The sequence below is a fragment of the Phyllobates terribilis genome, unplaced genomic scaffold (assembly GCF_046119375.1).
Source record: "Phyllobates terribilis strain yellow unplaced genomic scaffold, ASM4611937v1 Scaffold_1__5_contigs__length_1240528914, whole genome shotgun sequence".
Taxonomy (NCBI): domain Eukaryota; kingdom Metazoa; phylum Chordata; class Amphibia; order Anura; family Dendrobatidae; genus Phyllobates; species Phyllobates terribilis.
The window spans coordinates 975487419-975502989 of record NW_027362761.1 but is presented as its reverse complement, the minus strand read 5'-3'; the positions used below and the strand labels follow the sequence as shown (position 1 = coordinate 975502989).

The following is a 15571-nucleotide window of genomic DNA, read 5'->3' as shown; positions in this document are numbered from 1 at the left end:
GAGCATGATGAGATGGAGCAAGGAACCATACAGGGTGATTCCACAGAGCCCAGCCTCATCTCATCACAACGTGATTGGGTGACAATGAGGAAGAGGAGGAGGAAGAACAGGAGCTAGTTTCCTGCGCTATAGACGGTACTATCTGCACAATTGTCATACCGTCTGTTCAGCGTGGATGGCCTGAGGACAGGGACGAGGAGGATGAGGAGGAGAGCATGGTCAGTCTTCCTCTTGGTGAAGACACGGAAGTCTTGCCTCTTTGCAGTCTGGCACATATGGCTGAGTTTATGTTACGCTGCCTTTCCCGTGACCCTCGCGTTGTCCAAATTTTGGGTGACAGTCATTACTGGTTGGTGACACTTCTAGACCCACGCTACAAGGAGAACTTTCTGCCTCTTATTCCTGTGCAGGACAGGCCTAATAAAATGGGGCAGTACGAGAAGGCCCTTGTTGCAGAATTATTGAAAAAATTCCATCTGAAAATGCTGGCGACAGAGGTCACAGTTCGTTGGACAATGAAGGAGAACAGACGAGAGAGACACAAATGCTATCCAGCAGAGACAGGGGAACACTGTCAAAGTTCTGGGACAGTTTTCTCAGACCCTCCCATTGCACAGGCCCTGAGGCGTGGGGTACTCTCACAAGGAGGGAAAAGTTTGGGAAGATAGTGAGGGAGTATCTTGCCGACCGTACCAACGTCCTCCGTGATTCCTCTGTGCCTTATAATTATTGGGTATCCAAGCTGGACACGTCGCATGAACTCGCTCTCTATGCCTTAGAGGTCCTGGCCTGCCCTGCCGCTAGCGTTTTGTCAGAGCGGGTTTTCAGTAACACCAGTGGAATTAAACCGATAGGTGCATCCGCCTGTCAACTGAAAATGCTGACAGGCTGACACTTATAAAAATGAACAAGGGTTGGATTGGGCCAGACTTCTCAACACCACCGAATGATAGCAGCGTAATATAAACTCAAATTTAGTGGGGTATTTTTTGGGAGGTCTAACTCTATTCCCATGCACCTCTGTCTTCACACCCAGATATGGGTATACGCTTCCTGATTTTGTCTATTTGCTCTTGTCCTCCTCTTTCTCCGCATCATCATCCTCCTTCATATCACCACTATATCTACCATATCTACATCTCTTGCAAGGGACATTAGAGTTTCTCCAAATTTTTGGCAGCCGTTGCATTCACTGCATAGGCAAACAGTATGAGAGACCCACTTCCTAATAATGGGAACATTGTTTTCAGGAGGTCCTCCGACCTCTACGTCTCTTGCAAGGGGCATTGGAGTACTTCCAAATATTTGGCAGCCATTGCATTCACTACTTAAGCAAACAGTATGGTAGACCCACTCCATTTTAAAGGGAACATTTTGTACTCGTTACTGTAGCCCAGCTCCATGTGTCTTTAAATTGTTAGTAGGGTTTTTCATAAATTTTGGCAGCCGTTGGACTCACTGCATACCCTATAACTGAAAAGCAGACCTTCTACTTTATAATGGAAACATGTCGTACTCGTTACTGTGGCCCACCTCTATGTGTGTTTGGCAGCCGTTGCATTCACTCCGTAGGCAAACAGTATGGGAGACCCACTCCATTTTAATGGGAACATTTCGTACTCGTTACTGTAGCCCAGTCTTTAAATTGTTAGTAGGGTTTTCCTAACTTTTGTTTGCCTTTGGATTCACTGCATACCCTATAACTTGATAGCAGACCATCTCCTTTCTAATGGGAACATATCGTTACTGTGGCCCAGCATAATGTGTCTTTAAATTGTCAGTGGGGTTTTTCCTAAATTGTGGCAGCCGATGGACTCACTGCATACCCTATAACTGGATAGCAGACCTTCTCTTTCTAATATGAACATGTTGTTACAGTGGCCCAGCTCTATGTGTCTTTAAATTGTTAGTGGGGTTTTTCCTAAATTTTGGCAGCCGTTGGACTCACTGTATAGCAGACATTCTCCTTTCTAATGGGAACAGGTCGTTACTGTGGCCCAGCTCTATGTGTCTTTAAATTGTTAGTGGGGGTTTTTCCTAAATTTTGGCAGCCGTTGGACTCACTGCTTACTCTATAACTGTATAGCAGACCGCCTCCTTTTTAATGGGAACATGTCGTTACTGTGGCCCAGCTCTATGTGTCTTTAAATTGTTAGTGATGTTTTTCCTAAATTTTGGCAGCCCTTGCAGTCACAGCATGGGCATTAACACTATAGGAGACCCATTTTTTCACTGAGACCCTCCTCTATGTCTCTTCAAAGGGGTATTGGGTTGCGTCCAAATTTTTGGCAGCCCTTGCAGTCACTGCATACACAATAGTATAGGAGACCCACTCTCTAATTATGGGAACAACAAAGCATTGCCGACTGCTGGCCCTTTAAGAATAGTAACAGGATGTGTCTGATGATGTTTCACACACCATATGGCCAGATAAGGTTGTAAAATGTCAAAATGACATTTCCCGGTGAATGCATTTATTTTGGTTGAAAGCAATGCAAAAGTGTAAAAACGCATCAAAAACGCTATGTGTGAGCATAGCCCTAGGTGTGGAGGAGCATTTTTGTTTTTGGTTATTTATTTTCCCTTATATACAAGTCATTGTCCTGGAAAGGATGTTCTTTAACATATTTCCCAGGACAATCCATTTTGGTTTCGTTTTTGTATGTTTTATTGTGAGTCCGTAAAAGTGGCATAATACCTCTGACAATGTTGTTGATAGCAGTGACCTGAGAGTCAGAAATGCTTCCAGGGGTCTTCCTTATGTTGTTCCCATGTCATTTGAGCACTGTTCCCATCGATTTGAGCAATTTTTAGGCCCTCTGCAGACCACCGGGGAGAGCCGCCGGAAAAATGCTCGAGTTTCCCATAGACTTACATTGGGCTCGTTGCTCGGACCGAGCACTCGAGCATTCCAATTTGCTCGACCCGAGCAACGAGTAACGAGCATTTTAGTACTCGCTCATCACTAGCGGTGTCCTGTCACTCACTGAGCGCTGCTCCGGAGCTGCTCACTCTCCCTAGCTCCTCTGTGTCAGCGGTCGCAAATTGTCATCAGAAGTGATCCCATATTACTGCGGTAATAATTGTGACATTTTTTTGAGCGTGTCAAATATTACTCTCCATTTAAAGTCTGCCACCTGGGTGTTGTTCATCCTATTCACACTTGGTCGCTGACCAGTACCACTAGTGATGAGCGAACCTGCTTGTCACTGCTTGGTACTTGCCCGAGCATCTCACTGCTTGAGATGCTCGGCGCTCGGCAAGTATTTCCGGGATGCTCGGGCGAGAGTTCGGGTCCCCTCCCTGCTTGCTTAGCGCACTTTAGAGAGCCAATGAACATGCAGGGATTGTCTGCCACTCACTGTAATGCCGTAGCCATCTTGGTAGTGGCATTACAGTGATTGGCTGCCCCCATAGCGTCATCAGGTCTATATGAAACCTGGTGAGCCTATGCTCATCACAGTCTAACCTTCAGACAGGCAGAGGTGCTGCTGTGTGAGGGACAGAATTGGCGGTGTAATAGTAAGGTATAGGTATTTCACACCAGGATACATATCCTCCCATCACACAGGCCCTGAGGCGCGGGGTACCCTCACAAGGAGTGAAAAGTTTGGAAAGATGGTGAGGGAGTACCTTGCCGACCATACCAACATCCTCCGTGATTCCTCTGTGCCTTATAATTATTGGGTATCCAAGCGGGACACGTGGCATGAACTGGCTCTCTACGCCTTGGAGGTCCTGGCCTGCCCTGTCGCTAGCCTTTTGTCAGAGCAGGTTTTTAGTGCCAACGGGGGAATTATAATTGTTAGGCGCATCCACCTGTCAACTGAAAATGCTGACAGGTTGACTCTTATAAAAATGAACAAGGGCTGGATTGGGGAAGACGTCTCAACACCACCGAATAATAGCAGCGTAACAAACTCAAATCCAGTGTCTTTTTTTGGGAGGTCTATTCCCATGCACCTCTTCACACCCAGACATGGGTATTCTTCCTGATTTTGTCTATTTTCTGTTGTCCTCCTCCTTCTCCTCATCCTCATCCTCCATCACCATATCGCCAGAGTAACCGTGATGCATCACCCACATAATTTTTTTTAAGGGTGTTTATTATGCCTGTAGGAGATGTTTGTTATATAGTATGTTCATGTATACCCCCCAAGGGTAAATGTTTTTCAGCCTATACAAGTATCTCCTATACAAGTATAGGAGACCCACTTCTTTGTAATGGGGACATTTTTTTAAATGAGGCCCTCCTCTAAGTCTCTTCCAAGGGGCATTGGATTGCGTCCAAATTTTTGGCAGCCCTTGTAGTCACTGCATACGCAAAAACAGTATAGGAGACCCGCTCCTTTTATAATGGGAACTTTTTTTTTACTGAGGCCCTGTCTTTTCAAAGGGGTATTATCGCGCACAGTGTGGGAAAGACTAAGTGCAACACGAAGGGACGAGGGGAAGGAAGTCCAGACACTAGGGAAAGGGGGAGTTGAGACCCCTAGTCAGGTTTAATAACACCATGCCTCACCTACCGTCCCTATATTTGTTCCACATCAATTGCCGAGCAGGAAACCTAAGCCCTGTATATTCCTAGAGCTACGCCCTGGATAGGGAGGGGGGTGAGCACTGGTTAGTTCCCACTATAAACTAAAGACAACAAGAGAGACAACCAAAGGTGGAGAAACTTAGCTTGAGCAGACTCCAGAGAGATAACACCAAACGTCCTCCAAGGGCACCAGAGAGGAAGTAAGCCGACTGCTGAAGCTCCAAGCCTTCACAAGGGATAGTGTGAATATCACTGGCGACTCCCTGAAGAAGACTGAGAGTTTATAAACACCAAAATGTGTCAATCAGAGTAGGAGGAAGGTTGCCGCTGGTTCCAAAAGTCAGAAAGATTAAGAAGGCGTCTGCAATGCCAAACGCAGAGACCTTCTGCAGCCAGATGCAGAGTGACTCTGTTGCATCTGACACACTTGTGACAGGTATTGGGATGCGTCAAAAATTTAGGCAGCCGTTGTAGTCATTGCATACGCAATAGCTGTATAGCAGAACCGCTCCTTTATAATGGGAATATTTTGTTACTGAAGCCCTCCTCTATGTGTCTTCAAATTGGTATTGGGGTATTTTGAAAATATAGGCAGCCGCTGCATTCACTAGATATGCAATAACAGTATAGGAGATCCGCTCCTTTTGTAATGAGAACATTTTTTTACCTAGGCCCTCCTGTATGAGTCTTCAAAGGGGTTTTGTCATTTTTCCAAATTTTGGGCAACACTTGCAGTCACTGCATACGCAATAACAGTATAGCAGACCCGCTACTTTATAATGGGAACATTTTTTTAAACTGAGACCCTCTTCTATGTCTCTTCAAAGGGGTATTGAGGTTTTCTCAAATTTTGGCCAGGCCTTGCAGTCACTGCATATGCAATAACAGTATAGTTAATAATGGAAACAGCAAAGCCCTCTAACAATAGTGAGGACCGACTGCTGGCCCTTTAACAATAGTAAGTGCCGCCTGATGGCCCTGTAACAATAGGCTTTGTGACTTTCAGAGTCCTTCCTTCATAAATGAAACAGGATATGTCTGATCATGTCTCACATACCACATGGGCCGATAAGGTAGTAAAATGTTAAAATGACATTTACAGGTGAATGTATTTTTCGCCATTGAAAGCAATGCAAAACTGCAAAAACGCAGAAAAAAATGCTACGTGTGAACATAGCGCAAGGTCAGGAGGAGCATTTTGTTTGTGTGTATGTTTTTGCCTTATATACAAATCATTACCCTGGAAAGACTGTTTCTTAACGTCCAGGAAAATCCATTTTGGCTTTGTTTTGGTATGTTTTATTGTGAGTCTGTAAAAGTCGTGTAATACTTTGACAACATTGTTCACAGCAGTGACCTGGAAGTCAGAGATGCTTCCAAGGGTCTTCCCCATGTTTCTATGTCATTTGAGCACTGATATATATTGATTTGACCAATTTTTCAGCCCCCTGCAGACCTCTGGGGTGGGCTGCCGGAAAAATACTAGATTTTCCCAATGACTTACATTGGGCTCGTTACTTGGGTTGAGCACCCGAGCATTCCAATTTACTCGACCCGAGCAATGAGCACCTGAGCATTTTAGTGCTCGCTCACCACTAATGCTGGGATATTCAACTGGGGCGCCATCATGGTACAGAGGCTGTGATCACTGCCACAGCCTCTGCCCACTCCCTGAAAGAAGCATCATCAGTGATATCCATTACAGGGGCCGGTTAGTCCCTGCTCTACTGAGCATGTGTCAGTTGTCAATTCCGACATATGCTCAGTACGAGCTCCTTTGATCAGGTTATCCAGGATTACTTCATTTTTTTACCAAGGGCCTAAGAACCAACAGGCAAATAAGTAGTTGTTAACTATCTGTCTGTTGTGCCCGGCGCTGATCTCTGCCGGCACAGAGCAGACGAAGATTCAACAGCTCCTGCTGACGTCATGTCGACAGAGCAGCGACTTCTCTTCCGCTCTGCTCTGCTGACTGGCCATAGAATACTGTCTTATATTTACCCTGCCTTCGATTATTGTGAAATTTATGCAATCTATCTGCTCTGTCCCTAATTAATATCTATTGTATGATTTTTGATTTAGTATTGGTCATTTATATAACCAGTACTATTGTGATGAATCATCTGTGTGGTTTTAATATAATTTAATAAAATTATAGTTTTTAGTGGGGGATATTCTTCTTTAGTTTTTTTTTTTTGGCCCCCTAACGTCATAAGTAAATAGTTTTTTGGTAGTTTTGGCACAATCTCAGACAATAGCATTTAAATAACGTGGTCACCATTGCCCACGAATAGGACAGTATGTATCGGGTGTCAGGATCTCTTTAATTATAATCACATATGAACAAGTTCTAATATTAGAAATGTCGATAAATATTCTGCAATTATTAGATTCAATATAAAATAAATAAAACCTATTTTTTAATTTGCCATCTTCTTTCCAGTTATGGGATCTGGCCATACAGAATATTCAAAAAACATGGAATACCCGGTCCAAGACCCCTACCATTTATTGGAACTTTTCTTGAAAACAAAGATGTGAGTATAAAGATGGACTCATCTTATTCCATACATTATATTAGTGTATTCTATTATAAATGTGTTTACTAAATAAAGCAAATAAAATAATAGACTCTATTATTAGTTTTGCGGGTATAACTTACTTCAGTAAGCAGCAAAACTTCGGAAAACTATTCTTACTATTACAATTCCACATTATTCCTTAGTATAGTTTACTTCGTTTCCCTGTTTGTGCAACTACAGGCAAACAAGGCGCATGTTTGAACTGTATCAATATGAAAGACTAAAGGTTTTTTATTACTGGCCAAGGTAAAGCTTCACTGACAAAAAGTATTTGTGTAGAACAAATGTGATGGGTGCAGGGTGGTAGTTATGGCGAAGGACTACTGCTGTGCTCCCACATCCTGACTACCCACAAAGAGAAAATAGTGTTCAGTCTGTTTTGTAGTTTGCGTGTACTGAATAACACTCACAGTTTTCCTTGAGAGTCAAATCTGCTCCAGGGTTCCAACTTGAGCTGCAGGCAGACAACCAAGCACAGACTCTTGTTCCTTTTTCAACAGAACAATACAGTGTCCATTTTAGGACATGATCAGATATCAAAGTCAAACATCAGAATGATGTCAGTTTGAGGCTAAATACCCTGTCTGAGAACTGATTTTGTTAAGTGATTTTGATATATGACTTTGTCAAGTGACTTTGATATGTCACTTTGATAAGTGACTTTGACATCTGACCAAAAATTAAAGTGCGGCTGGTTTATTGCAATCCTCATAAACCACGTCCCCAGAAAACATAAATACAGCCTTTGTCCGGCAGAAGGTAAAACGTAAAATAACAAGTTCATACAATAGTGCTTGTTAGCCCACCAGTTTCCAAGTCCTTTAGCAAAGGAATTTCTTCCAGGAGACCTGCAGTCTCCATACATTCAGCATGTGTGAAACAAACAGCTCCAGAGCTGCTACATTCAGGCCCACCCCACTCCAGTACTTTGCCAGTGACTTTGTCACAACACACAGACACATAACTCTATAAAGAAGGATCCTCTACAGCAGGGGTGCACAGTCTGTGACACAAAGGACACTCGCGGCATGGAATGTCATTCTGTGCGACACCCCCCCCCCCCAACCATATCGACGGAAAAATGCTTGACTGACAGGTTAGCTGTATCTGAGCAGCCACACATAGAAGAGTAGTAGCAGCAGCTGAGGAGCAGGCAGGGACTGGCAAGTACTAATGGCACCCTGTGTAGACATCTCAGGGTGCCTCATACATCAGGAGAATTAGGTCTCTTATTTTATTTGAAACTCCAGAAAGTCATATGTGAATTAGACAGGCGGCCTTTCCTGTCTATGGCTCGCTGTACTGTAGATTATAGGAGTTCTGAATAGTGTTGAGCGATACCTTCCAATATCGGGAAATATCGGATCGGATTGGATCGGACCGATACCCAAAAAATATCGGATATCGCCGATTCCAATACCGGAAACCAATGCAAGTCAATGGGACACAAATATTGGAATGAAAATAAACCCTTTCTTTCCTTGTAGGTTAATTCTACATGAAGGAAAACAACTAAGAATAATGTAGAATGTATTGGGGGAGGTGGAGGTGACATTAAAGGCATAGAGGTTTAGCCCAATCAAATGGAATATCAGGAATTAATTTTTTTTAAGACATTCGGAGTTACAAAGATATTGAGTATGTTAAGCTTTTTATATTTTGTCAGATATTTATGTTTCACTACTTCCATGCTCTTCACCTTCTTTTTTACTTCTCCCACACTTTCTCCTTCATCATCCTCAGCAGCAGCATCTTTTTCATCAATTTCTTCTTCACCTTATTCATCTTCTTCTTCTTCACCTTCTTCCTATTATTCTTTTTTTTTACATTCTTCATATTCTTCTTATTCAACTATTCTTCTTCTACATCATATTCTTAGTTGTGACAGGCATTCCTGTAGTTGTTATCTATAAAAGTTTGAAGATTACATCTTCCGTTCTGCCTGTCACAAAAGATTTACAGCAGGATTTGTCCGCCTTCAGTTTGGCCTGCAGCAGCAGGTATTTTCCAGGGGCACCACGAGGAGGAACGGACTCACCCCCATACACTGCTTAGTCTTCTTGGTCATCTTCTTCAGGGTCATCTTCTTGGTCTTCTTTGGGGTGGTCTTCAGGGTCGTCGTCTTCAGGGTCATCTTCTTCTTCAGGGTGGTCTTCAGGGTCGTCGTCTTCGGGGTCCTCGTCTTCTTTGGGGTGGTCTTCAGGGTCGTCGTTTTCAGGGTCGTCATCTTTGGGGTCCTTGTCTTCTTCGGGGTGGTCTTCAGGGTCGTCGTCTTCAGGGTCGTCGTCTTCAGGGTCGTTGTCTTCTTCGGGGTGGTCTTCAGGGTCGTCATCTTCAGGGTCGTCGTCTTCGGGGTCCTCGTCTTCTTCGCGGTGGTCTTCTGGGTCGTCGTCTTCAGGGTCGTCGTCAGGGAGATCCAGAGTGATTACCAAAAACCATTTCAAAAAGTTTGAATTTGGAAATGTAGCAGAAGGTACAAGAAGGATGAGGAACTGCCGAAAACCAGCTGACGGAACTGGAACCCGGATGGGTAGCAGAAGGTACAAGAGCCAATGGAACTACCGAGGACCAGCTGATGGTACTGGAACCCAGTTACTAAGCAGGAGGTACCTGTGCCAGAAAGCACTACCAAGGACCAGCAGACGTTAGTGGAACTCGGATACCGAGAAGGAGGCACCTAAGCCAAAGGCACTGCCTGGAACCAGCTGATGTTACTGGAACCCAGGGGGACATGTTCAAGATTGACTTCCAAAGAACCAGCTAATGGTACTGGAACTCAGATAGGCAGCAGAAGGTACACATGAAAAAAAACGTTGCAAGGCCGCGAGCCGGCCGGAGTTACTGAAACCCACAGTCCTACAGGGGGTGCTTGTCCTATTGGCACTATGGAACCAGCCTTCATTGCCAGATCCAGCAGCCCACATAGGAGTCACCTAAACTGCAGGCACCATAGAGTCGGCTAACCCGACCGCAACACGACAGGACAACGTATTGGAGGCAAACTGACGTTGACACTACCCGGAAACAGCTGGGGTGCTGGAACCAGGCTGGGCAGGAGGGAGTACCCGTGCCAAAGACACTGCTGGGAAACAGCTGGCAGTGCTGGAACCCAGGGTAAATACTAAAAACAGAGTGGAGCCAGAGGCCTAATTGGAGCAAGTTTAAAATCAGTAGTAGTGTGAATGTGGACAGAGCAGGAGAAATTGCCGGACACACAGCAGGGGATTAGCTGACGTTACTGAACCCCAATAACACAGGAGCAAGTGTTGACTGTGCAAACGGCACTTCTGAGCAGCAACTGGCGGTGTTGGAGCCCAGGGTAAATACTGAAAACGGAGAGGAGCCAGAGGCCTAATTGGAGCAAGTTTAAAATCAGTAGTAGTGTGAATGTGGACAGAGCAGGAGAAATTGCCGGACACACAGCAGGGGATCAGCTGACGTTACTGAACCTCAATAACACTGGAGCAAGTGTTGACTGTGCAGACGACACTTCTGAGCAGCAACTGGCGGTGTTGGAGCCCAGGGTAAATACTGAAAACAGAGAGGAGCCAGAGGCCTAATTGGAGCAAGTTTAAAATCAGTAGTAGTGTGAATGTGGACAGAGCAGGAGAAATTGCCGGACACACAGCAGGGGATCAGCTGACGTTACTGAACCCCAATAACACTGGAGCAAGTGTTGACTGTGCAGACGGCACTTCTGAGCAGCAACTGGCGGTGTTGGAGCCCAGGGTAAATACTGGAAACAGAGAGGAGCCAGAGGCCTAATTGGAGCAAGTTTAAAATCAGTAGTAGTGTGAATGTGGACAGAGCAGGAGAAATTGCCGGACACACAGCAGGGGATCAGCTGACGTTACTGAACCCCAATAACACTGGAGCAAGTGTTGACTGTGCAGACGGCACTTCTGAGCAGCAACTGGCGGTGTTGGAGCCCAGGGTAAATACTGAAAACAGAGTGGAGCCAGAGGCCTAATTGAAGCAAGTTTAAAATCAGTAGTAGTGTGAATGTGGACAGAGCAGGAGAAATTGCCGGATACACAGCAGGGGATCAGCTGACGTTACTGAACCCCAGTAACACTGGAGCAAGTGTTGACTGTGCAGACGGCACTTCTGAGCAGCAACTGGCGGTGTTGGAGCCCAGGGTAAATACTGAAAACAGAGAGGAGCCAGAGGCCTAATTGGAGCAAGTTTAAAATCAGTAGTAGTGTGAATGTGGACAGAGCAGGAGAAATTGCCGGACACACAGCAGGGGATCAGCTGACGTTACTGAACCCCAATAACACTGGAGCAAGTGTTGACTGTGCAGACGGCACTTCTGAGCAGCAACTGGCGTTGTTGGAGCCCAGGGTAAATACTGAAAACAGAGAGGAGCCAGAGGCCTAATTGGAGCAAGTTTAAAATCTGTAGTAGTGTGAATGTGGACAGAGCAGGAGAAATTGCCGGACACACAGCAGGGGATCAGCTGACGTTACTGAACCCCAATAATACTGGAGCAAGTGTTGACTGTGCAGACGGCACTTCTGAGCAGCAACTGGCGGTGTTCGAGCCCAGGGTAAATACTGAAAACGGAGAGTAGCCAGAGGCCTAATTGGAGCAAGTTTAAAATCAGTAGTAGTGTGAATATGGACAGAGCAGGAGAAATTGCCGAACACACAGCAGGGGATCAGCTGACGTTACTGAACCCCAATAACACTGGAGCAAGTGTTGACTGTGCAGACGGCACTTCTGAGCAGCAACTGGTGGTGTTGGAGCCCTGGGTAAATACTGAAAACAGAGAGGAGCCAGAGGCCTAATTGGAGTAAGTTTAAAATCAGTAGTAGTGTGAATGTGGACAGAGCAGGAGAAATTGCCGGACACACAGCGGCGGATCAGCTGACGTTACTGAACCCCAATAACACTGGAGCAAGTGTTTACTGTGCAGACGGCACTTCTGAGCAGCAACTGGCGGTGTTGGAGCCCAGGGATTACAGTTCAGTTGGTAGAAACATGAACACAACAGGAGACCTGGATACTGTTGACAACCAATTATTTAATCTGGAAGAGGACTGGCAAATTCATGCGAGATCCAGGCCTTGTTCATTTTCAGAAAAGTAAGCCTGTCAACGTTATCGGAGGATAGTCGGATGCGACGGTCTGTTAGTACACCACCTGCGGCACTAAAGAAGCGTTCCGGTAATACACTAGCAGCAGGGCAAGCCAGCACCTCCAGTGCATACTGGCTAAGCTCTGGCCATGTATCCAGCTTAGAGACCCAAAACTTAAAGGGGGAAGAGCCGTCTGGGAGTACACTGAGAAGGCTGACTGGAGCCGTCTGCGATGGTGTAGACATTTGTGGCGGGGACACAAAACTTTGTCCCATTTGGGCCATACTGCTCTTGCCTTGTGCTGAGGCGCTGCTTCTGCTCCCTCTTTGTGCAGAGCTTCCTCCACTGCCTCGACGCACTGAGCTGCTTTGTAAAGTACTAGCAGCACTGCTCTCGGGTGGAATGGAGAACATGATGGAATGCACCAGTGTGTCTTGGTACTCCCGCATTTTACGCTCCCGATTCAACGGTGTTATGAGGCTTTGTAAGTTGTCCCGGTAGCGAGGATGTAGGAGGATGGACACCCAATAATCAGCCGTGTTGAGAATGTGGGCGATGCGGCGGTCGTTTCTCAGGCACTGCAGCATGAAATCAACCATGTGCTGCAGACTGCCAACTGGCCAAGAAATGCTGTCCCCTGCTTGAGGTGTGATCTCTGCCTGCTTTGCATCACCCCACCCTCGCTCTAGATACTGACTACTAGAGCATTGTGTACCTCCATCCTCTGGACAGATATCTTCCTCCTCCATTGACTCCTCCTCATCCTCCTCACAAAGTGTCCCCTGCCTAGGCCTTTGTGAGGAACCACGTTGCGCAGACTGTACAGAAGCAGATGGCATTTGTGACTCCTCATCCTCCACCTCTTCCAAAACCTCCTCCCTTAGTGCTTGCAGTGTTTTTTCAAGCAGGCAGATAAGGGGGATAGTCATGCTGACTAGTGCATCATCTGCACTCGCCATCCGCATGGAATAATCGAAGGCACGCAAAACCTGGCAGATGTCCTTCATAGAGGCCCACTCAGTGGTGGTGAAGTGTGAACGGCGCGCAGTGCGACTTGTTTGCGCCTGCTGCAGCTGGTACTCCATTACTGCTGCCTGCTGCTCACACAACCTCTCCAACATATGTAACGTTGAATTCCACCTGGTGGGTAGGTCACATATGATGTGATGTTCCGGAAGGCGTAATCGGCGCTGCAGAGCTGCAATGCGCGATCTTGTGATGCTGGAACGCCGCAAGTGAGCGCACTCTATGCGGACCTTGTGCAGCAGTGCATCAAGATCTGGATAGTCCCTCAAAAAACTCTGCACGACCAAGTTGAGCACATGTGCCAGACATGGGATGTGAGTGAGGTTGCCTAGGCCCAGAGCTGCCACCAGATTTCGGCCATTGTCACACACTACCATGCCTGGCTGGAGATTCGCTGGCACAATCCACACGTCCCTCTGCTGATTGATGGCATTCCAGAGCTCCTGCGCTGTGTGGCTTTGATTCCCCAAAGAAATTAATTTCAATACGGCCTGTTGACGTTTGGCCACGGCTGTGCTCATATCGGTCGTAACAGGTAACCAACCGTTCATGGGTCGATGTGGAGGTAAACCGTGACGGCTCCTGCAGCGCTGATTCAGAGGAACTGGAGTATGAGGAGGAGTCAATGTGTACAGACTGGATTCCTGCAATCCTTGGAGTTGGCAGAACACGTACAGCGCCACTCTCAAGATCTGTACCCGGCTCCACAACATTTACCCAATGGGCAGTGAGGGAAAGGTATCGTCCGTGTCCATGCTTACTGGTCCACGCATCGGTGGTCAGGTGGACCTTGCTACGGCGTTTTGTAGCGCATGTTTAATTTTTCCCTCCACATGCTGTTGCAGGGCAGGGACGGCTTGCCTGCTGAAATAAAAGCGGCTGGGCACATTGTATTGTGGGACTGCCAATACCATCAAGTTACGGAAGGTGTCAGTCTCCACCAGCCTGAATGATAGCATTTCAAGGGACAGTAATTTTGCAATGCAAGCATTCAGAGCCTGTGCTCGGGGGTGGTTTGCCGAGTATGGGCGCCTTTTCTCCCATGCCTGTGCTAACGATGGCTGTAGACTGGCCTGGGAGTGTGAGGATGACAGGGAACGTGGTGCTGTGGGTGGAATGACACTGTGTCTCTGTACAACAGTGCCAGAGGTTCTTCCATGGCGATCCTGTGAGGAAGCCGAACCAGCTGTGTGTGAGCTGGAGGAAGAGGCTACAACACGAGCTGAAGAGGTGATAGGTGGCGCTGTAGGTTGGCCTAGGTCTTCAGTGTGTCTTTGTAACTCTACCATGTGCTTGGTCCGCACATGTTTCCACATATTTGTATTGAGGTTGCTGACACTTTTCCCTCTTTTCACTTTCTGATTACACAGCTTGCATTTGACAAAGCAAATGTCATCTGCAACTGTGTCAAAAAAGGATTAGGCAATGCAAGTCTTGGGAGCGCCCGTTTTGGGTTTTGAAAGACGCTTGCTCCTAATGGGTGCTGAAGTGGAGGCTACAGGCAACCAAGTCGGCCCCCTCCCTCTCCCTCCTTTTTGGGCCGTTCGGGGAATCTCTTCCAGAGCTGTTCCCACCACCTTCCTGTACCTCACGCTATGATGGGTCAAGGACCTCATCATCTACACTGCCCTCTTCAAACAACTGCTTCTCCTGGGTAGTCTCGAGAGCACAGTACGCACTAGAAAGTGGCACCTGAGTCTCATCATCAGATGCGTACTGAGGTGTGCTGACCATAGGCACTGACCCACCCGCCTCTTCAGATTCAGAGAGACAAAGCGGTTGCGCATCACTACATACTACCTCTTCTTCAAATTCTAGAATTCTGCTTGGCTGGCCCTCTCTTTCCAAGCCAAGAGATTCAGAGAACAGAAGTAGAGATGGCTCCTGTCCAGGGCTCTCTGACTGCCTGGGCAATTTGGCAGGTGGTGAAGAGACAGATGGGTGCTCTTCAGTGCTCAGGACCTGAGAGGATCTGGAACTAATTGAAGTCGATGCGTTAGCTGCCATCCATCCGATAACGGCTTCAATTTGGTCCTCCCGCAGCTGTGGGGTATAGCGAGCTCCTACAAAGCTGCGCATAAAGGACTGTTCCCTGGTAAAACTGGGGGATGCTGAGTCACTGGTGCCCGCAGCAGGCACAGAATCCCCAAGTCCTCTCCCTGCAGAAACTCCACGCCCACGCCCACGACCACATGCCTTACTCCCTGCCTTCTTCATCTTGGTAGACTGATAAAGATAGGCAGAAAAGTACTAAGGGCTTAGTGTGCTTATTCCTGAACAGCTGCTAACAGGTATAAGAAACACTAGTGTGGACTAGACTTTAATATGAGCTAATGTGGCCT

General features: G+C 46.7%; 1 protein-coding gene across 5 annotated transcripts in view; it reads left to right on the top strand.

The window, feature by feature from the left end:
* Positions 1–15571, top strand: part of LOC141156663 (cytochrome P450 3A24-like) — a 90989-nt gene that overhangs the window by 12029 nt on the left and 63389 nt on the right. For 3 of the 5 annotated variants that reach the window (XM_073642887.1, XM_073642895.1, XM_073642913.1), the window contains one exon: positions 6984–7077. The exons of the other annotated variants lie outside the window; for them this stretch is intronic. In XM_073642887.1, coding sequence (XP_073498988.1) covers positions 6984–7077 — 94 coding nt within the window. The remainder of the gene's footprint in view (positions 1–6983; positions 7078–15571) is intronic. 5 annotated transcript variants of the gene reach the window in all.